At 45.2% G+C, this 22,997-nt stretch overlaps 1 protein-coding gene across 2 annotated transcripts; it reads right to left on the reverse strand.

Moving 5' to 3' along the window:
* Positions 1-462: 462 nt before the first annotated feature.
* Positions 463-22,027, reverse strand: LOC146173091 (bestrophin-4-like). 2 transcript variants are annotated; one of them, XM_084583685.1, is made up of 11 exons: positions 21,657-22,027; positions 18,285-18,332; positions 17,610-18,186; positions 17,106-17,240; positions 14,843-15,009; positions 12,124-12,278; positions 10,658-10,879; positions 8,185-8,265; positions 6,339-6,490; positions 5,753-5,986; positions 463-4,921 (listed from the first exon to the last, which is right to left on the reverse strand). In XM_084583685.1, the coding sequence occupies exons 3-11, from the start codon at positions 17,786-17,788 to the stop codon at positions 4,426-4,428; spliced, it is 1,821 nt and encodes a 606-aa protein (XP_084439811.1). In that variant the 5' UTR covers positions 17,789-18,186; positions 18,285-18,332; positions 21,657-22,027; the 3' UTR covers positions 463-4,425. The 2 variants fall into 2 exon arrangements, with proteins under 2 accessions (XP_084439811.1, XP_084439810.1); XM_084583684.1 differs by lacking the exon at positions 18,285-18,332.
* Between the last annotated feature and the right edge of the window lie 970 nt (positions 22,028-22,997).

Raw genomic sequence — 22,997 nt, forward strand, 5'->3', positions numbered from 1 at the left:
CTGTTACCTGTTGCAGAAGCCAGAGCATGATACTGTAGTGCCATTCATGCATGGTTTCACGCTGATGCTTGCTTGTTATGGTTTCAAAATTTTTCTGTATTCTCACATGCTGTCGAAAAATATACTTCAGCTACGACTTTAAGCAAGTTGTAAGCCTGAGTGGATATGGCGATATGCTGGCCTATGTGGAGTGCTTGTCTACACTCGTCGACGTTTTCTAGATAATAAATGAACGCTTCGGTCATACCACTGACTGTTCCATTACGCATTGATGGCCTCATTCTCAAATGAAATGCAAAGCGGCATGTGCACAATTTTTGCAAAATATGTTTCCCTTGGTAACCAGCTACCTAAATTCAGTCTTACAAAAATGGAAAAAGAAAATTTGTATTGAAGACATCGCTACCACTACCTTTTGATGTACTAAACATTCCAACAATACACAGGGGGGATGCGAAGCAGTTCTTTCTGTGAGAAATTATACCAACTTATATGACACATTTTATTACTTTGCAGCACATTTACAACAAGCAAGGCTTTGGCAGTTAGATACAACATAAACACTAGAGGGCTGAATGAAAGGCTCGTGTAAAAAGATATAGGTGTACTGGTGTACTGAGAAATTTGCTCCATCTAGTATCCTGAAAAGTGTTTGTATTCCTTGAAGGCCTAACTGTAAGGTATGCAGGTATAAATTGTGGAGGAGCCAAACATGACATCTGTTAACCGATTGGTGATTCAGATGTCATCCAAGCCAGCATACTTACTCAGTCTTCTTTCTTTAGCAGGAAGGGCATTTTGACAAACTAAAGAAATGTTCACCAATTTAGACAGTTCCATTTGGCCGCTGTGATTAAAAATGAGATACATTTTTGAGAAATTTATTTCTGCATGATCATTTTAATGAAGGTGGGTTGCAGTTCAATGGTCATATCTAATACCAGCCTTTTTAATACCTGCTCAAATCCTAAAAAATCCTATGAAGTGTTGAAGTATATGTTTGCACGGAACTTCATAGCACTACTTGCAACCACAAATTCCAGAGTGCTCAATACAGAACATTTCCGTGATTAATGGACGAACAAAAAGGAGCACTGTCATAGATCAGCATATAAATTCGCTTTCATAGAAAGATCGGCGTCCTCTCCTTCACTAACCAGCAAGTCGGATGTAAAAGATCCGAAGCTAGCCGGGAAAAGATCACATTCAAACAGGAACTGAAAGGAAAGATTGAGATGTAAGTTACCGGCACTATGGCATATCTTACAGAGAACGCAAAACACAGGTTGCCTTTTTTGTGTGTGCATGAAATATAAACCTGACACTTATAGAAGTGTTCATGCGAGGTCCCACAAAAACGAAAGAATGGCTAGACTGAAATTTACATATGAGTGTAACCATATTGCTGCAAAATTGCAGATATGTATGGCGCTCTCGATACCAATATCCCAGGATGCCACTGACCGCTGTGACATTGTTTCAAATACAAAATGCCGTGCATATTTTCTTTCATTAGTAACCGAATTATCGACTTTCCTGGAATTTTATGTTGGTTTTGTGGCCTTGTGAGGCTTGCTTTACTCTGTTTTTTGTACAACCCCGTCGTTTTTGTTCAATCTTCTACAGGAGTGTTCATCATTCTGCAAAAAAAAAAAAGGAAACCCACTGCATGGATGAAGTCGTGTAAGTATGTAACTTCACTTTTACCATCATCAATAATCTGTGTAACCATGACAAACTAGTATAGACAAGCTGAACAACACTAGGATGCTGTTTTCCCAAAGTTTGGAGTTCTGAAAGTGAGATGTTCTTTAGAGATGGCGAGTTTTATCCTGCTTATCAAATTCCCATTACAATTTTCGGTACTATTCCAAAACATTTTTGAGTGCCATGGCATGCAGAGTGGCGCTGACAGCAGACAACCCGGAGGAGAGATGGTATTATTCATGTACAACCTGAACAGTGCACTAAAATTTGCCGTCACGGTCACACGTACAGCTGTTTACGAAGCGTATGACTACTGAAACAAACGGGAAATGTGCTGAAGATTCGCAACTATGACATCTAAATAAATAAGAATTCCAGCACACGGTGATATGCGAGGTAACTTACTCAGAAGCTGCATATCATTGGTCGCATATACAAAAAAAGTAGTGTAGCAACTCCTGCATGAAAATCATCTTGAAGACTTGGAAAAGTGCTCATTTACGGTCACCCCGAATGTCGGCAAACGCTCTAACAATTCTTCTGTGACAAAAAAAAAAAGAAAAATGCTTTTCTTTTCCCATGCGTTGCATGTGAAGGATTTCGACCATATTACCCGACAGTGCGCCACTGGAACACGGCCCATTTGCATCACACTGAGTATGCTGCCCCGGATCGAGAAAACATGACTTCACAGTCCCCAGAACCGCTCGAGAGTAGTGTCAACAAACAAGGCAACTCTAAACTTTCATTCATACAAGAAAATCCTGCTGGAGAAAGTGCCTTGTACTGTGTGGAGAAAACACTGAACGATGCGTCACAACATGTGCACCGGGAACATTCGGAGCCACAAACACGAGAAAAACAAGGACTAACACCCAAGACCCTGTAGATGGGGGAAAGAGTGTCACACACGCTCCAAAATAAATTAACGTGCCTCAAAGTGGCAACCTTAGCCCTCACTTTGCACAATACCCTCCCTGGTAAAGACAGATGCGGCAATTGGCATCTCAAACTTCACGAACCGTATAGGCGGGTTTTTGAACAGTGTACTTGCTCCAGCAGTATTGCTGCTTCCTTGCAAAAGCCACCTTAGAACCTCGTTCAAGATGAACAATGATGAGACGTCAATCAAAATACAAAGCACTACTTGTGATGGCGCTCACAACCCTCGTAAAACAGTTTGCCTCCGTGAGCGCCATACCAGCCACAAATGAACCGACAGTGTATTCGAACCCAGGTAGAGCCTGCCAGCTAGACACGTCTGAAACACCGGATAATTAATGACTCGAAAAACTTTACAAGTTTTTCATTCCGACACTGCACACTTCAGTGCCGGAGTTTCTCAGGCAGTCACTTCAACAGTATGGTAGGCGGCACTGCTTCGAATCATGAAACCAAGTTTGCGACATTCGCAACGATCTTGGAGTTGATTTGTAAAACCAAACCATTAACGCAACTCACATGCCTACAGATAGTTGAAGAGAGTTGATTTGATATCAGTCTTGATGCAGAATGTCTCTCAACACTCTCGACGACGACAGCAAAAACGCTGCTCTCGGATAAATGCAGAAAATGATGTACTGTCTCCAGGCATCAAGTCAGGAGCACATTTAGGGATGCACATTATACACAAACCACATTCTCAACAGTTTAAATAAACACGAAACAATCACATACTGTTGCACGCACAAAAATATCCACAGCCAACATGTGTCAGATCTGCTTCTTTAAGCTGAACGAGTGCTCGACAAGCTTGACGTGCCAAGGTTTGCTTCCCGTGAGGTTGCGCTGTATCGGTGGGATGAGTTTCGAAGTAGCAGCAAGCGTGCATTGCTACTCTGCTGTCTTGCTTTAACGTCAGCTGAGCACAACCCACAAAGACTGCGGCGGTGCAGGATTTGCAGTTTCCGCGTTCAAAAAGACGGAAGTTTCAGTCCGGCGCCGACGTTACATTTCTTTCCACAGTGCTCACCTTGTTTATAACACAGGCTGTCCGTGAATATGGCCACGGCATCATTCGGTGCATATAGAGATCACTTCCGGCTTCTGCTGCAGGCTTCTACTTTGGCTGCCCGTGATTCAGCACGTGTGAAGTACAATGGCTTCGGTATGCTTTCTGCTTTCATCTCGGCTAACTGGCAAAAAGCTGCATGTGCTAGAGAGGCAGCGGTTTGCTCTAAAGTTTGTAGTTGCTCTAGGAAAGCTTGCTTGAAAAGCGATACCACTTTACATTGCTCCTGTCCAAAAAGTCACTTGAAGGTCCTTCTAGTGTGACCTTTGGTTGTGTAGATACACTCGCTGACATATTTGCAGTGCACTTCACAAGCATATCTCTGCGAGGACGTAAATGAGCCGAGACATCTTTGCGCCGCCACGATCACGCTTTAAGATTAGGCAGCGTTCGTGCAGTGACAGAGTGGGACTTCTTCTATGCTTCCTGGCACACTCTTCTTGATGTGGTACTGCAAGGTTTGTGGTGGGCAGACCACGGCAGCATTTTGTTCAGGCTGGTTTAACGACGCGAAACAACTTCGCAAGCCTGAAACCGTGGGTGCCGTATTTGTAGCACCTGCAGTCTTAAAAGAAAGCTGCAATCGTGAATTGTGTGCCAGTTACAAGATTTTCGAGTTGCAGATGCCACGTATACGGTGGCGCTTCATCTTCTTGCCCTTGTAAACTTGGTGGTTAAATATGTTGTCTAAGGCTGCCGCTTGCATATTACGGGGGCAACAGCTGGGTGTAGCTGTCCGCGCTGCACTGGCTGTTCTCCGCCAAGCTCTCGGTAGACGTGTTTGGCTCGTACGGTGAAGGTTCTGCTGCCTCTTCCGCCTTCTTGTCCTGCTGCTGCGCTTCTTCGGGTTGCTTGACTTCGTCGATGGTTGCCGGCGGTGACGACAGGTCAACGATGACGGATGTCGGCACTGCTTCTTTGATGGCCGGTTTGTTGTCATCTCCACGGAGCAGTGACCGGCGCTCGTCAGGCATAAACTCGTGGCTGCGGTGGTCGAGGCCCTCGCAGAGCGACACGGTGCGTGCAGTTCGCCGGCTGCACTGTTGCCGCGAGATGAAATGTGGTACGAGCGGGTGCTCTTTGGCCTTCGGTGTCTGCGGCAGGTTCTCGTTGCTGCTGCCTATTATGAGGTTGAGAAGGCGGCTACCCGTGCTCAAGATCCGAAAGCCCGTCTGGGTGGTGTTGTCCGCTGTGTTGCGAGTCCTGAAGATTAGAAGAGCAAAGGATTAACGGCTTAGGCATATGGCTAAGAGCCAGTGCAAGGTATAAGGAAACAAAGCAGAAATGACTATAGTGTCCCCGTAACATCTGGTGGATGTATGCTTCAATGTGCCATGTCATTTGTGACGAGCTCGTTGTGGAGTTGCGGATATAAATTTATGAATCTATTATAATCTTTTTTTGTTTCATTTAGGCTCCTGAATAATCACAAATAATGCAATGGATATTTTTCTAACAAGGAGCCGATATAGCGTAGCAATAATGAGATCAGCAGTATTTTTTTTTTGCATTCTCTGCTCTGCGTAATAAGAAAGAGCAAATAACAGCTCATGGGATGCCGCACCTCGAAATTCGCTCGACCCCAGCGATACTGTGGTTGTGACATTGCTTCAGTCAATGATAAAGAGTAGGGAATGCAAAAATGATTAAGCCGGACATTAGCTAATCTTAAACCGAATAAGACATGCAGATGCACTGTTTGGGATGGTTTTACTTGGCAGTTCAAAGCTAAACGACTGACACAAAGTTTGGCCAAGTGTTAAGTATATTTAGTTGGTTTGGATCTTTTGGGGAAAACAAAGTGGCAGTATGTTTCTCTTTTCAGTGGACACCTACAAGTAACCGCATACCGGGGATACATATGTTGTCGGTTTGAACCCCTGTCATGAACTTTACTCCAACTTGACCAGCAGGTGGATGCTAATTGAGAAGTGAAGTGGTATGACACCACCCTAAATGCTGGACAACAAAGGCTTACTATCACAGACCCGAGATAGCTATTAGACCCTGCAGTTATCCATGCCCACTACTCACGAGATGATTGGGCTGTCCAGCAGATGTCCTGAGATGGTCGATGGCAATGCATAGTCCGATGGCTGCTGCAGATGCAGTGGCACATGGTACAGGTGAGAGCTAAGGGGGCCGGGCACTTGCGGGATGTCGGCCGCATTAGGTGGCGACGTCGGTGGACTCGTGTACTTGTGTTCGTCGTGGTCTTCCTCCAGGATGGTCTCCATGGGCACGAACTCAGACTCCTCGGGATCCACACTGCATTGAGGAGGTTATCAAAACGATGTTGTGACATCTTTTTACCTTTCTTTAAACATCTGTCAGTGGTTGCACGGATGTGTAAGACACACTGTGCAGGTGTGAGAGCGAACCCTGATGGTTTAGTGTGGTGTGAAAAAGAGCAAGAAACTTATGTGTCGCCTGTTAGGCAAAACTTGAAATATGAGAAGATATGAGAAGAGAAAAAAAAAAACACGAGGTAACAGAGAATGGGCCAGTTGCTACTTTTCTGATCGACAAAATCGAGAAAAAACAAACATCTACACATAAGACTATATCAGTATGCATTCTGGTACGAATTCAGAATGTGTAAGCGTAGATAGGGACTCACTCGAGAGTCATGGCCGATCCCAGGTGTGGCTGGGTGCGCAGGTTCACTGATGACTTGGTATAGGGCAGCTGTGGCTCAGCCTCATCCCAGTAGATGTCGCGCACCAGCCGTGGGTGGCGCTGATGCATGTCGTCCACGATCTGGAACGAGACCTGGAAACAGCCGCCAGAGGGTGCCATCAGATGATGGAAGCAAACGGAAACTGCGCACCATCAGTGTGAACCATGTCAAGAAAAACCATTCTACGGGGATACAAAAACTTTTACGAATGCCGAATGCTCGAATACTGGCCGAAAATTAGAAGTTGGAAAACATCCCTGTGGCAAGTTTGTGCATGTTTGTCAAGGAATCCACTGCTATCCTAATTTACGGTTGCACATACTTCCACCACACCCACTGTTGAGCTCTTGCACTCTAAATTCATTTTGTTGTCCAGTACTCATTGGTAGTTTTCAGTTTGAATAGGCTATTTAAGTGCTTCTTATTTTGACTTTGTAACAGGCCACATAACTGTCGTCTGGTAGAACATCCCGCATTTACTGCAGCCATCAGTAGTAGTGCTAGTCAGTACACTCATAAGGCCACACAGTAATTCCTACACATATCAATGAAAGTACATTTTACATGCTTAACTTTTACTACCACATACAGCAATTCTGCAAAACTAGCTTGACAACTTTCCTCACATGGCTAGAACTGCTGAGAAAGTACAGGCAAGTTTTCACTAATCATCAAAATGCTTTTATTGGAGAAACACGCTTGGATATAAGAATTGTACAAAATTGTGCAGTTTAATAGTGCTCTGACATGAGCAACTCCTATGTTTGAATATGTTTTGTCAGAAAAACCCAGATAATGTTTGGCACAGCTTTGTTTTTGTTTTCTTTTTTTTTTTTTACAAGAACTTTGTCGATGCATCTTGTACAATGCTGCATCGTTTAATGTTTTATTTTTCATTTTGCGCAACATTGCAAGGCGGCTTTATTGTGAAACGGCAGCAGCAATGACTTCTGAGACAATGAAACCTATGGTCATTTCGCAGGCCTCAGGCATTAGTAATATGAAATGCCAGAAGATGCGACACCTGCACTCCCCACGATTCTGAGTGCGAACACGATGCCTATGCAGAGCTGTCACTAGAAATAGTGTAAGTTTCTCATAGCACGTTGGGAGATGAACAATATAAAGGTTTTGATTCAAAATAGCGTCGCTGCGCTGCTTGTACAACAGATTTTTCGGCATAGCTGTCGCCCCTTCTTTTCGATTATTTTGCACAGCTTAAGGATTGTTCTCACAGATACAAAGCATTTCATGATGGTCGTTCAAGTGTCGTACAGTCATGTCCTATCGCCCTAATTAGGAAATTGAGGTGCGCTTTACACTATGCATATTTTTTACCGAAATCCTCTCATTATGACAGGTACGTCTTATTATGCAAAGCGCCTCCTATACACCAGAAAATATGGTAATGGCAGAGGCATCAAACTGTCTTAGCAAAGGCATCGCTGCAACATTCTGACATTTCAGTGATAGAATTTCAGTAATGCACAGTTTCTGAAAACAAGGTACAGCTTTTGTCAAAAGTTCAGAGTCCATCTACTTCTGAGTCATACTATGTGGCTCATAATGCATTCCCAGGTTTCCAAACTAAGTCAAGATTTTTCATCCTACCCTCTCCAATAGGTAGGACTTCTACAGTTGTTTAAGTCATAATATACGGCTTAAAAGCAAACCCTCTGGGCTCTAAACTTTTGACAAAGGCTGTACATACATGGCAGAGCCCTGATAAACTTGTTACACAGTTACTACAAATTGAGAAAACGACAGGAGCAGTGGTGTCTCGTACCTGCAGGTTTCTGTCGAGGCACCAGTTGAGCTCGAAATCATCGTCGTCTTCACCAAAAGGGTTGATGAGCTGCTCCGCTACCTGTGACAAAGCCAAAACGCACAGTAAGTGCCCTGCATAGCCACAAAATCAGCATTGCAAGCACCCATGGCTTGTCTCGCTCACAGCGGAATTACAATATTAGTGAAAAGCGTTCTGCATGACTCTGTACAGTGTATGTATAGTGTCATGTCCTGCAACCCTTTTCTTTCGTTTCATTTTGCAACACGTGTTCCGTTCAACCACATTTCTGCTCAAGCTGGTCAAGTCTGTTTGTGGTCAAGTTGGAGCATTTCCCCTCCCGGATAAGAAATTAACCCGCAGCCAATCAGTTACGTAACGCTTGCTCCAAACGAACTCATACCCCAACCCCTGGCGCATGAAGCACATCGATCCAGACTACGACGGACATTTGTGTGAACGGTGCAGTGACCGTGTAGACAAACCATATGCTGTGTGGTTGTGCATCGAGCAACGCCTACGCCAAGAACAAGGAACATTGGGACAAAGTGTTAAAAAGTGCTTCACTACATGATCAGCTTCAGGCTGTCCAGGAGGCCCGCGCGGCGGCGGAGAGCTTCGGGCTCTCTGTGCCGACGTGGGAGCTGCCCTCTACACCTGACGCCTAGCCGAGTGTCCTCCAGGACCCCTACTGTGGGAAATAAAGTTTACCAAACCAAACCAAACTGTTGTAGTTATTTTTCATAAATGTGCATACCTCTTCAGCATGGACTGGCTTTGCTATTAGCTAGTAAGAAGCATGAAAAAAAAATGTTCACAATAAAAAAAATGCATACCGTAAAGCTATCATAGATCTGAAACATGTAGTCTGGTCAGAGTCGGCGGGTTTCTTGAAAAGGCCTTTGGTTTCTTGGAAAGTTAGCAGGTTCATAAATCTGTTCTGTTAGTGTCGAAATGTACAAAGTTCTTGACGAGGCAGCATAAGTATATGTAGCGGTTTAAGTCTATGCAGCCTTTTAAATACGAGCCTTGCTATATATCTCATATATCTTAAGATTGTACAACATACCTGCACAATGTATGGTGAAGCAAGTAATGCTTCCATTAGGCACAATAACTCCCACACACGCCCTGCAGACATTCAGGACGTCCACAGGATGTCCAAGGGAGCTTCAATGCACTCTTGCTCGAACTTGAGATTTTATGGGTTAAAAGGACTGAGAGATAAAATACAGGTATCACAATTATCTGCTAATTTCGCAAATGAAATGCGTGTGTCGATACCAAATTCTTAGTGTTGATCCACAGGACTATGCTAGGCCAGTATTCATTTAAAAATGGTGGCCATCAATCCTAATTTTGGTGTGCACATTGCACGAGTTTCTAGTCAATAATGAAAAAATCCATTCTCAATTAAATTTCATCAGCTATAAATATGTATTCAGATCCTGCACAGTTGTTTAATACTACCAAAAGGAACCTCAAGTTTTAGTGAACAGTATTTTTATAGAGCTGTCTCCCTCAGCGCACTTTAACCTACATTTGTTCTCAGACCCACTCAACTCTCTCATCGTTTCTTAATGTTAAACCTATTGTTTTGTCTTCCATAGACAGCAGTGCTGTCCTCAGCTTAATGAGTTTGCACATTGTAATGTACATCTGTCGATTGATCAGTTCTGCACCCTAAGTGCAATTGCAAGTGTCCCCAAGTTGGTGTCACCTTTCCAAGTTTGTTGGTGATGTCTAAATTAGCTTCCAAGTGCCAGTAGCTAAATAACTGCACACAAATGTAGTGTTTCACCATGACATTTGTAACTTCGATTTCATTTCTCTTTTTTTCCTCTATATGAATCTAAGCAGATACATGTAATAAGGTAATGTTTTTGAAAGTGTACAAGCCTTCATCATCATCAGCCAGACTATACCCATTGCAGGGTGAAGGCTTCTCCCACATTCCTTGAAATAATCCAGTCCTGTTTTAGCTGCACACACTTGACCCCAGTGAACTTCCTGACCTCACCAGCCCACCTAACTTTCTGCCGTTGCCTGCTGCGCTTTCCTTCCTTTGGAATCCAATTTGTTGTCCTTAGCGGCCATCGGTTTTCCTCTCTTCGCACTACATGTCCTGCCCATGCCCAGTTCTTCTTCTTGATCTCCACTAGAATGTCAGTAACTTGAGTTATTTCTCAGACCCGCTCTGCGCTCTTCCTGCCTTTTAATGTTAACCTAACATTTTTTGTTCCATAGCCCTCTGCGTTGCCCTTAACTTAAATAGAACCATATTTGTTCTGCACGCTTCAGCCATAAAGGTGAGTACAGGTAAGATACAACTGTTGTAAACTTTCCTCTTGAGCGATACCGGTAAGCTGCTAGTCATAATCTGCGAGTACTTGCCAAATGCACTGAGTTGATATTTTCTTTATGGCACACATATGGTGCAATAAATTTTGTAGAAGGAGGCACAGTGACTCGCCTTTAGCCAGCCCATGTAGAAAAAGAACTGCAGGATGGTGAAGACGGGAATGTAGAGGTCAATCTCGTCACCGGAGGACGACTTGAGGTACTGGCGGCCCATGACGGTGGCCAGGAAATAGGTGTAGATGGCCAGCGTCACCACTTGCGTGTACACCAGGGGGATGCTGATCCAGTCGTAGCTGTACAGCATGCCGCAGCAGCCGCGGAACTCGTGCATCTCCTATGCGCAGGGGAAAAGAAGAAAGGGGAGGAGAGTATCACCAACTGCCGCGCCACTGGGATGGGGACGGTCACTTCGGAGGGAAAAGACCGCCCGCTAGTTAGAGCGGCAAGTGGCCAGGGGACAGCAGTCCGGGCAGCTGCCAAACACACCCTGGGAAGAACTGCTGCTGGCTGCCTGTTGTCTCCTTTCAGACAAAGGTCATCTTTAATAATCTATCAATAGTAAATGCACTTATTTTCTTAGTTATGTTACTATTCCTATTTTTTTGCCCTTTTTGTTGCAACTGTTTGTTGCAGCAGCTAGAAATGTATATGCTCCTTTTGTGATAGTAACTAACCATTACCCGAATAAGCAGCCAATCGAATCAAGGCAATAGAATAAACTTAAATGCAGCACAGTGTGATGAACTGTATTGCTTGTCATTATTAAGCAATAATGGATGGTCTCATTGTTAAAGGTTGGTGAAAGCATGAAAGTCCCGAGAAACTCTCTCATCTACACTACAGCCAGAAGTCCCTGAATAGGTGACTGCTTCTTGATCTGACTCTCTCTCAACAAATATTCACAAGCAAGTTTACAAAATCCAGTGCACGTATGACATGCAAGATGTGAAATTTAGGTATATTGCGGCGTTGTTTGCCATAGCGACTTTTGCTTTCAAGATGTTCTGGAAATGTCACTGTCCCATTTTTTGTGGTCCGACACTGCTAAATGTGTTACATATCGACTGGCATCCAGCAGGGTTCATGCCAAGGGGTATTCCGCAGTGCCCTGGACCCATCACCAGCCACCGTCTTCCCGTCGGCGGCCCTGCCGGGAACCGCAGTCGGCCAAGAACCACAGAGATCCACTCCTGGGTCCACTCCCAGGGGGGACATCATCGGCCGCTCAAGAACCCTGGGAAGACCACCAGCCAAGTGTTGCTTACACCGCTTTTTCTCTCCCTCGTCTCCTCCTCTCTCTCTCTTTCACAGCCCCCGCAGAGGGGCAACCGCTTCAGTCAGCCGATCATCGGGAAGGAGGCAAGCTGTGGCGAACAAAGAGGCGGGCAGGGGTGAAACCAACGCTGGCTCTGCTGGGGCGGGAAGAAGAGGGCGAGGAGACCCTGCCAGGCCCAGGCGGGGAGAACGGCCCCTGTAGAGGCCGGTGTTAGCGGGTGGTAGCGGCAGCGGAAAAGAGTTTTTCGATTTTGCCTTTTTTTTTTTGCTTTTCCGTTTCACAGCACTCTAAGGGGGCCGCACCTGGAGAAGGTGCTTGAGGAGGATGTCGTCCTTGATGCGTCCCTCCTTGCGAGCGCGGACGGCCAGGGCAACGAACCACTGTGCCGGCACCCACCACTTGCCGTGGGCCACCGGGATTGAGTCATACACGCGGCGCTCCTCCTTGGTCATCAGGCCTGCAAAGGGTTTGAAAATGGGAGTTGGACCATGATGAACAGTGTGCGAATGAAGCTAAGCGAGAAAACACCAAACTGAAGCTGCACTTATTTAGCGTCAGCCTGCGCAATGGCCCATGCAATAGAAGTACATTGGAGTAGACCAAACGTGTGGGTAAAGGTATTAACATGTGATGAATGAACGTTACTTAACAGCAACAAAGACAAAGTTTAAGTGTGCTGGGCTCGTATTCCATGTTTGCATCATTTTCAGAAGCATTGTTTTTGCCCTCATCTCATTGGTGCAAATGTTGAAACCAGAAGCTGTCGCAACCGAACTAATATCCAATTCCAGTGTTTCCACCAACCAGGCGACTCAAAGTGAGTGCGAAAACTACACTTCTGAAAACGATGCGAATTTGGAATACGGCCCCAGGTATTCCACCTGCACTTGACAGTGCCTTTCTCATGATTTCAGTGCTTTTCTTTCCTTGCCTGCATAACTTGCATTATACATCACTCTGAAAAAACTATTTCAAGCCGTACAGTTACCTTTTTTTTTTCATCATGCTCCAATTGTTATTTACTGATTTCTTATGGATAATTGTTTACAGTGGTCAGCAAGCCAGCTTGCTTATTACAGAAATGTCTTAAGGCAAGAGTGTATGCGAAGTCGCAACAGCGTCATGATATTTACGCTATGCCTGCTTTAATGAAATTTTGCTTATGGTGAGATCTGCATATTTATAGCTGTCAAAAGGTAATATGCTATGTTGACTTTGACAGACTTGCTTTTTGGTGTTTGTAGTTCCAGCATAACGCTGTTTCAGTTTGTACTTTGGCCGAGTGCTGTTTACACTCAATTGCTGTTGGCCTTGTTATGCATTCGTAGCAGCACGGTGTATAGCACAGCTCGAATGGCATTTTCCGGTTCACTGCTGTGTCACACAACACTGCTCTTGCATTTCACGGTCTCTGCATACACAGTGGATATATTTACAGACTCCAATGCCACTGCATGATACCCCAGACGAAAGTTTTGTTTTCGTCAAAAAGGACTAAGCCCCAAAAATAATGAACAATAATGCAAACACTGGGGCCAGTTGGTTGATCATACTGTGGAATACTGCGCTACTTGATAGAGACAAGTGGAGGACGACACAGGAATTCGTGTGTCGTCCTCCACTTGTCTCTGTCTATCAAGTAGCGCAGTAATCCACAGAAAAATAATGAAACACTTATATAAAGCATGCAAGCGTCTCGTGCTATCAAAACTGACCCAAATATGGCTGCTGGCAAATACAAGTAATTTCTGCATAGATACTTGGCATTTGGGACGTGCCAATTGTTTGTTTTTTTATGCTAAGAGGACTGTTCACTGCCTACAAGTCAAGATTCTGCTTATTTGTTGTTACAGTCATACTCGCTTGAACTAGTTAATGTTGAAAAGTAGTTTTTGAGATGGTAACTACCGCATAATAAGTTCTGGGCTTTAAGGTTGGCTAGGCTATTAAAACTGGGATTTGCAACGAAATGCCCTCTATGGGAGACAATTTCAGTCAGAGAAAAGGCAATCGAAAATATAATGGATTCCCTTTCTGGTGCTCCGTATAGTCCTCTAAGGTGCAACGTTTTAATACACTGCCCAGATTCAGAGCAATGGGATCAGGGAGCTTAAATGACACCGATGCTAATGCAAGAGGCTTACTCAGGGTAGTCATAAGCTTGACGTTGAACTCAATTAAAGCGATAGAGGGCACAATTCTTTCAGCATGCCAGCATCCTACACAATTGTGTACTTTTTTGACGAACCTTGTGTTTTCACAGCACCCTATATCTATTTTGGTAGCGGTGGTGGCAGGGGAATGAATCTGTTAAGCAAATATGCCTGCTCCCCTTATCTGCCTTAGCCACCTCGCCTCCACTGCCGCAACAATGCTAAGCACACTTAACCATTTATGCAGTTTGAGAAACAATGGCTTTACCAGAAAGGCTGAACTTGATTGGCAGCAGTGAAACAATAAGCACTTGAAGGCGAGAAGCAGACAGCCTATGCCATTTATTTAAATTTTTGGGCTCATGTGAGAACTGCACTCCATGTTGCATAAATATGAAGCACTCGGAATTACCTTACACTGTCCATAAGCAGTGCATCATCTTCTGGTTGTGTAAAGCAACAACACACTGTGTTCCTTCCTCTTTTCCTCTTGTCATTATCACATCTGTGCTAGAAGCCCTTCGAAATAGAAATGTAATTTAAACAATTTAAGAAAAAATGTAATATATGTGGAACTCTTAACGGCATGTGTAGCCAGGTTATAACTAGGAACTTTCGGAAGGTTTCTTAAGCTGTTCAGCACTACGTAAATGACAAGGACACAGGAAAAAATAACAGGGCGGGCGCATCACCAACTATGCTTCACCAACCAGCCCCGCAACGTGTTTTGTTAAGCAGACTTTGGAAGGTTGCCTTGCTTGCCTAAAGCCAAAAGATTTGAAAGTGCCCACATTAGAGACTGTGGTTTTCTTTATAACGATGCTTGTCGCACGCATACATCGCATAGCGGTGCACCACATCAGCTCACCGGCTTCCTCCATGTGGTCAAGTGTCGGGAAGCGCTTCTTGACGGCCGTGCTGATGCCTTGGAAAGTGAGCGCCGACAGCAGGGACAGGTAGCGAGCGAGCGTGCGTCGGATTATGCGACCACGCTCATCGGTGCCATTGACGTATGCCGCTATAGCCATCACTGCCCTGAAACAAGAGCAGAGGAGGTGTGCGCGTAATGTGAGTGCTGCCATAGCAACGCTGTAGTGCCGTGAGTTTTTGATGATTATAGTGCAGAAACAGTGGTGTGTATGCAGGCAATAATGGCCTTCGTATATATCATTTTGTCAGAGAACTAAATTGTCTTTTATAACTAACAAGGGGCATGTCTGTGTGAACTCAATGTCGAACAGCAGACTCATATTCTCAGCAGTTTCGCATAGATGTGGCATTGTCTGTTACTGTACTGAAAAGGAAATGTTGGTACCGCATTCTAACCAATAATGGCAACTTCTCTGCAGTAATAGTATTCAGAGGAGTAGTACTAATAATGCTATCTAGTGCCAGCACAACTAGTACCAGCACATTTCCTGTGTCCCAGGTTTGATTCTTTTGCAAACTTTCTGCTTTTTCTGGTCACCGTTGCCACCTGTGGTACCATGCTTGGAGGTTATGTTTATTTGCCCGTAAAAACGGCAGGTAGTACTACTTTTTTCAAACAAGCCTCGTTGCCGAATTCCTCAATGAAAATCAAGCACGAGCAAGCGAGTCGTTAGGCTGATATAAGCATTTACACTTTTCTCCTAGGACAATGCAGAAAAATTTTGCCACAAGCAACAGTACATAAGTGCCAAGCAACATGAGTAGATATGTTAAGAGCTCTCAGGTACAGCGCCTTCATGTAGCTGCAAATAGTTTCATGTGTTTTCCTTTATATCTTATCCACCTTCGATACTAATAGAGATGGCACTTAAGTCAATGTTCTCTTCACTCACGTGACAAGCACAAGTTAACGCGGCTCTCAAAGTTAAGGTGACATGTAGGAATGCATGAATAGGTCACAATAGAAATAGATTTGAATTTCCAAATCACTGCAGCTACAGGGGCCAAAAAGTGGCTAAACACAGCTAGCTGCCCATTCAGATTAAAAGAAACAGGCACAACCCCAGTGACAGCCAGACAGATTTAGATGCCGCACTCATTGCCAGTGTCTTTCTGCCAGCATTTATAGCACCCCCACTCCCCACACTCCCTCTCAAATCTTCTTTTTTGATGTTTTGGAACAGAGCTCTGGATTTTTTTTGTGACGCATCTGTCAGCTGGCGGTGCGGCATGTTTGCAGCTGTTCTGTGGAATCGTCGACACTGCCCTTTGCTCTACACGTGAAGCAGGCAGCTGCCGATGGCATCTCTGCTTTATGCTGCCCATGTCTTTCTGGCAGCGTTCCCATCAAGGAGTCGTGCTCTTTCTCCAGAAAGTTGTCATTCAAATGAATCCTGTTTTGGTGAGCACACCAGGTTTAGAGGAGTATAGGGAAAGGTCAGTAATGAGTCGGCCGTTACTAACACCATTCATTTAGTACTTGAAATGTGTGTGCTGCAAAGCTGAGCTCAAAAATGCTGCAATGGCACTCCACTGTTGCGCAGAGATTAATTTTGTGAGGAAAAATTGCCTGCTAAGTTCAGAAGCTCAGCAAAAGCGGTCATTGTTCTGCCGACTGTCCCTTACCAATTCCTCATGCCTACAGCAAAGTCTAAGACGTAGACTTAGTGGGCTGCACAATGATTGCAACAAATGGATGGTCAAGCGATGACACATGACCATCGTGTAGCCAGTTATTGTCGGTCTGCACCATGGAATCAACTGGGGAAGGCTCTGTACAACAGCTTTTATTGTTTTATTAGGCAGGCCTCTGTTGTCCTGGACTGTGTTGTACGGTCACCCGCCGCCAATCTGTTTTATAGGGGCAGTATTGTGACTCTAACCCAGTTCACAGGAATCCTGGTTTAAGTCAAATATCTCATCTGTGGCCTAAAACTGGGGGCTTTTGCTGTGTCCTAGACTATGGAAGTAAAAATTGTCATTATGAGCTTGTTTTAACACAACCCTTTTTTTCCTGCATATAGTCCATGCTCCCACTGCTGACAACACTGTGCAATGAACGGCGTAAATTCGACAGCACGTGCCGAAAAGTTTAGAACAGGCAACAGCAACGAGTGATGGCACGACAGTGATAAAAAAAAAGTTAATTTGCACATGCAAAATCATTCCTTATGCTATTGCTGAAAAATTGAGCTACTCACTTGTCAGGCCAGGGCACACTCATGTACTGCTGCCACCACCGGCCTACAACGATGGACACATAGAAGCCCAGGACAAAGGACAGTGGGATGAGGTCTGTGAACTTTTCACAGTACTTGGCTAGGCTTTCGAAGACTCTGCATGAAGGAGAGCAAGAGAGCGAAATTGCGACATCACCACGGTGGAAATCTGAGTTTGAAGACGTTATTTGAGCACACTGTGTAGTTGCTATTTGTATCTAACCTGTAACGTACTATGTGACTTTAGTGTAGAGCAGGGGAATACATTCCAATCAAGTCTAGAATAGGTAGGTGCTGGTCTGCCTGGAGAAATACATCAACACTAGACTCTGTATTATTTTTGTAATGACTAACTCAAGAAATAAAGAAGTCCCAGTTTTGAATTTATGATTTCAGTTCCTTAAAAACAGATGGCAGCATTGTCATGGATAAGCGCACTAACTAGAGAAAAAGCCTAAAATCGACAGCTGTTAGCAAACTACTCACATCTTCTGGTCTCCGTTGAGTATGTGCCGGTAGAGGGCACTCAGGCTGAAGTAGAGGGTGCAGAAGATGATCATCTCCCGGTAGAGCAGCTTGTAGATGCTGCCGCGCCAACGCAGCAGCAACTTGGCAAAGCCACAGAGGCGGGCCTCCGAGACGTTGAGCGAGTACGTGATAGTCATCGTGGCTGAATTCTTCGGGATGCCCTCAATTCACCGACAACAAGGCCAGACACAGTTCAGCACAAGCAGCAGTTAGATGCGGTGACGACGCTCTTCCTTCCCTGCCGCACGACAGTGGGGCTTCGGATGGTCCCGCAAGGTTCTGTTGGTTTCCTGCTCGGCCAAGAGCCAGGAACTCTTGCGTAAGCAGCACCGGGGTTTGTCGACGGTTTCTTTGCCCACCGACTCTGGCTGCACCACAAACAGGAGACGAGCAACCTTGGTCCCTTCAAAAGCCGCACAGCGGCCGTGGGTTTACCGCTTCTGTTTGTGTAGGCTGGATTTGCGGGGGACGTGTTTCTTCTAAATGGGGCCTAGCTGCTCTCACCAACTAGGTCCTGCTCGGGCTTTAGCTCACTCTGTAACAACAACAACAACAACAAAAAAAAAGGAATGTGAGGAAAGGAAATGAGAGAAATTGAAAGCTTTGAGAAACTTTAAAACCGGTATAGCTTACAGTGCAAGCAGTATTCATAGTATGTCAGCTGGCGAAATGTCACGTTCACTGAAACGAACATTGCTATTGTTATTACTCAGTAACTCCGTATGTGGCCAAATAGAGGCACAAATGGTAATTTATTAAACTTTTGCAGGTTATATAGCATCAACTAAGTTTACTGTGTTGTTTGTTCACTGTCTACTGTGGGTGTTTATTAAAAGCACAAGCTTCACCAGTGTAGACACTTATAGTTCTTATGATACAAAGAAAAGCTTCGAGAAAATGTAAGAAGAAATCCTGAGCTGTTCCCTTTGTGTCTACAGAGTGATTAATTGCTAAATGTTTCTGACTGTTTCCATAACTGATTGATTGCAAGAAAACATGAGAGCAGCCAAGCCGCTATTATGCTCAGAGTCAGCTGCCGAACTTCTTACGCTACAGCATGAGCTTAGTAAAGGCTTTAAGGTATTAGAAATAAAGACAACATGGACCAAAAGAACATTGGAGAAATATAGGACATGTGAGATATAGAATGATCCCTGGAATGATAGTACAGGCTAGCATTATGATAGACCTGCTTGTTCAAGGTCTTAATACCACACCTTTCATTCTTGGTGTACCTTCAATATGCTTACTTTATATGTTTTGGCTAAGGAATGAACTGGGTGCATTCCTTGCTGAACTATTCAGCCAAATGAGTCCCAATGCAGATGGGAAAGAGATGTTCCTTTCCTGATTTTGGCAATAATTAAACTTGTCTAACCCTCACAAATCCAATGAAATACATGAAGTGAATATATGAGTAAAGTTTTTGTGTGTTTTGCGTGGCCGTGACGCTAAAAACCTTAAAATTCTTAAGCATTAATTTGTTACGAACACAGGAAATAATTGAATCAAGCATGAAGTGTGCATTTGAAATATAAGTTACACTAACTGGACTTTTCTGTTTAAGCCAGAAAAAGCTCATAAAGATATGCTAAATTCAGTTTGTGAAATTTGGTTTTAATTGAAAAAAAGTATTGTTGCCACACAAGGCGTGGGTAGATAATGAGCACGGGATACATTCAATCCTATAGTATTTGCGGAGTGATGCATTTTTCGATTTGGGATGTTTCTCTCTATAGCTTGGATGCATCTGCAGATCAAAAAGATCCCCTCCTCTTAAGTGATTAAGTGTGATAACCCAATGACAGCATGCAAACCTAGTTCTTAGAAATAAATTTGCACACATGTTTAGTCTTCTATAGTGATATCTCAATTGAGTTACTTTTTCTAATTGTTGTAACAATTCCTCCAAGTACTACCATATGATTACTAATGAATACTAGCTCTTCCTGCTGTTAGAGGTACAGGAAAACAACTCAACAACAACAACAACTTTTGACCGCAAAAAATTAACTGCCGTATTAGGTCGTCAGAGAAAGGCTGTAATTACTTTAAATGAATATATTAATTTGCAGATACGTTCTCAAATAAACGCCGAAAAATGTCCATGGAATTTTCATCGATTAAAAAGCTTGAAGTCCAACCCCGAAAAAAAAAAAATAATAACGCGTCAGACAGTTCCCCAAGCAACGCAATACGTTGAATGAATAGCTTCAAATGTCGGTCCGACAGGCATGCGCCGCTGACAGAGACCGCCTCGACCCTTAATCAAGAGCTGAGGCGGTCGTGCATGAAGCGCACCGCTTGGGCGGTATAATTATAGTTTCTAATTTCGCTCCATTTTATTTCCGACTCCCCACTGCCCTTGTGCTGCTGCTAATACCGCGACACAGCACGCATGTTGACCTGCGCGCACTGCTTCAAATCCTGTCCGCGGAACAACACATGTCCGGAGACATATACGTGTGCGCGTATGTATATATATATATATATATATATACATATCGCAACGCTAAACGCAGTTAGGCTTACCACACTACGCCCTTCGGCTGTATTAATTGCAACTAAGTCGTACCAACCCCCCGAGCGAACAAAAACGTAGCGCGACGAAAAAGCAAAATGTTTCGGCTTTGCCACCGCGCTTCTATTCCTAAGGAGAAGCGCACCTCCCAGTGATGTCACGGTTGACATTTTCCCACAACGTACTCATGGCCGCGGTCGCGCACGGCAGCGCCCAAAAGGAAGAAAGAAGGAAAGGGAGAGAAAGAAAGAAACGCACGCCGCAGTTGAGCAAAGCGATCTCGATACAAAAGCAAAGCACGAACGGACTAGAACAGCGCGCGCGTCACGTTGCCGCAGCTTCCTGCCACCTCACGCACTGTTCTCTCGCATTTTCTATTTTTCCTCCTCGCGCACGCGGCTGTCCGCAGCTTTGAAACCGAAACTGTCACACGCGACTTCTCTCCAACGCCGCCCGAGCGGCGGAACCGGTTGCAGCCGGCTCGGCGAGACGGCGAGGGTTACAACGCGCGAGGCGAGAGAAATCTGTCAGTACCGTTTTTTCCTGTGGTGAGCATCGTCCGGTTCACTGCAGAGCACGTGAAGAGCCTGCCTAGGCCTAGAAGTAGGTTATGTAGTACGCAACATGGTGACAGCTTTACAGCGCGAACCGGCCGATCAGAGGAGGCGGCCATCATGGCTTTCCCGACGCCCGTAAGGCGAGCCGGCGCAAAGTTTCCGACATATTTTTGGCCGCGAACACAATTCAGCTGGCATTTGGATGCATCAGCGCCCCAGCCGTTGACTAGATTTCTTCGCATATATTCTTCGCTGCTGCAGTGGTGGATCGCGCGGCCGATCGATTCGGGAAAGCTGATGTCACAGCTCAGTCAACGTATCAACGTTCTGCTGCGAAGTAACGTCACTGAACGCGCATACGTGTCGAAGAAAAAGAAAGACAATAATTCATGCCAAGTCGTGTCAGCTCAGGCCAGCTCCACGCAGATGAATATGGTTTTCGACATTTCTGGAAAGTTCAACGCTCGTTTAATCGAGCGCGGCCAGCAACGAGTGCAGTGTCGTAATGCAGTCTAGCGGCATGCCTATGCATTGCGCTTTGCAATCGCTAAGAGCAGCCCGCCACGCGACAGTGAACGATCATGTTAGAGTACGATCACATTTGACATTACGCGGGCCTGTTTCAAACCGTGCCGCCGGAGGTCACCCCCTTTCACCACGAGGATAAATGATAATCGGTCTGCGATCTTCGGTTCAAACTGGACAGCATATCGATCGCGCGGTTATACAATACCCGCCTCATCGGCTGCCGAATACGTAATCATGTACGCGCCTTTGCAAAGGAACATTCGGCGATCGACAAGCCATGTCTGCATCATGCTTGCAAGCTACAAAATAAATAAATAAAAAATAAACTATGCGCGCAGTGCGATTACTCCCGGGATTACTGAAATAGTGAAAAATGACCCTAAGAGCAGGTGGACTCACCGAGCGAAGTTGTTCCAGCGTTGGAGGCAGCTCATGGGTGACGATGGCAGCATCGGCCCGTTTAGGCCCGGTTTTTTCCGATTCGAAAATCGGAAAACACCGTACCAACTCGGGGAACAGCGCACGCGGCTTAACGGGCCACTCGGGAGCGGACAAGAACTGTGTTTCTGAGCTTCGACGCTAACGGGGAGTGAAAACGCGAAAGTCTCTTCCCAGCGAATTAGAAACAATAAATAACGTCTTCAGAGCGGCGTCGGCCGCCGCTTTTATGAACTCTCACTGCCCGAGCTACTCTGGCCAAACGAAAGCACTAGCGTGAAAGAACTTGCGACAGCTCGCTGCGACGGGAGGAGCGCGATTGTGAGCCAGCTGCTGGCAGTGGGGCGATTTTTATGGAGGGCTGTTGCCATGTCTCCCACCGCGCTGCGGCGCTAAGCGCGTATTGCCGCGCCCTCAGTAGAGGGCGCTAGGCGTCTCTCACTCAAGGCCGAGGACGTTGGAGGAGTGGTGGTGGAGGATGGCACGTGGATGCAGCGGTGCGGAGAGTGGGGGTCAGCGGCGCTAATCAAAATTGATCCGCTGGGCCTCATATAAATGAACAACCGACCGCGAGGCGCGTTTGTACTTTTTGACGGTCCCTTTCCCGAGAAAGCCCTCTCCCTCTGTGACCTATGCATCGAGCGGTCACGACCGTGAGTCGTGAGCTCGAGAATCAACGGCAGCTTCGAGCACCCTGCTGTTACAGGCTTCTCGACGTGACGCCAGCGGAGTTATTGGGGAATAAAGAACAGGCAGTGGTTCTGGCCTCAGAGAGTGTAATAAATTTACATTTGGGCGCATAGGGATTAGGATCACCCCTGAATTAGGATGATGGGGCCCATGCGAGCCACAGCTTAACATTTCGTGAAAATTCGTGAAACACAAAATTTCGTGGAAGTCTGTGAAAATTGAATGCATTTGCTCATCTACAGCATCATCCCACGGACGGTAACAAGCGCAAGCTGCTCGACGTTCTCGCTCCAGCTGTCTGCATCGCTTCATCACTGTGGGTTAATAGGGGGCATCACTAATAGCTGCCTGGAGCAGCTCTGGTTTTATGCCTGAAAAAAAAATTGCACGTATATTACGCTGTTAGATGGCCTTTTTAGGAGGTAGATGAACTGGCGTCACACGCACGCGCGTACGCGCACGAAGATCGATTTTCAGACCTACGGAGGTTTCATATCAGTACATCCAATATGCTGTGTATCTTTCTGCAGAAATAAAACACGCATTGAAACAAAGTTCAGGTCGATGCTGAGTACTTTTCCTTGTGCCTAAGCGCTCACTATAAACGCCGTC

This window comes from Amblyomma maculatum, chromosome 11 (genome assembly GCF_055883805.1).
Source record: "Amblyomma maculatum isolate TAMU_Amacu chromosome 11, ASM5588380v1, whole genome shotgun sequence".
NCBI classification, from domain to species: Eukaryota; Metazoa; Arthropoda; class Arachnida; order Ixodida; family Ixodidae; genus Amblyomma; species Amblyomma maculatum.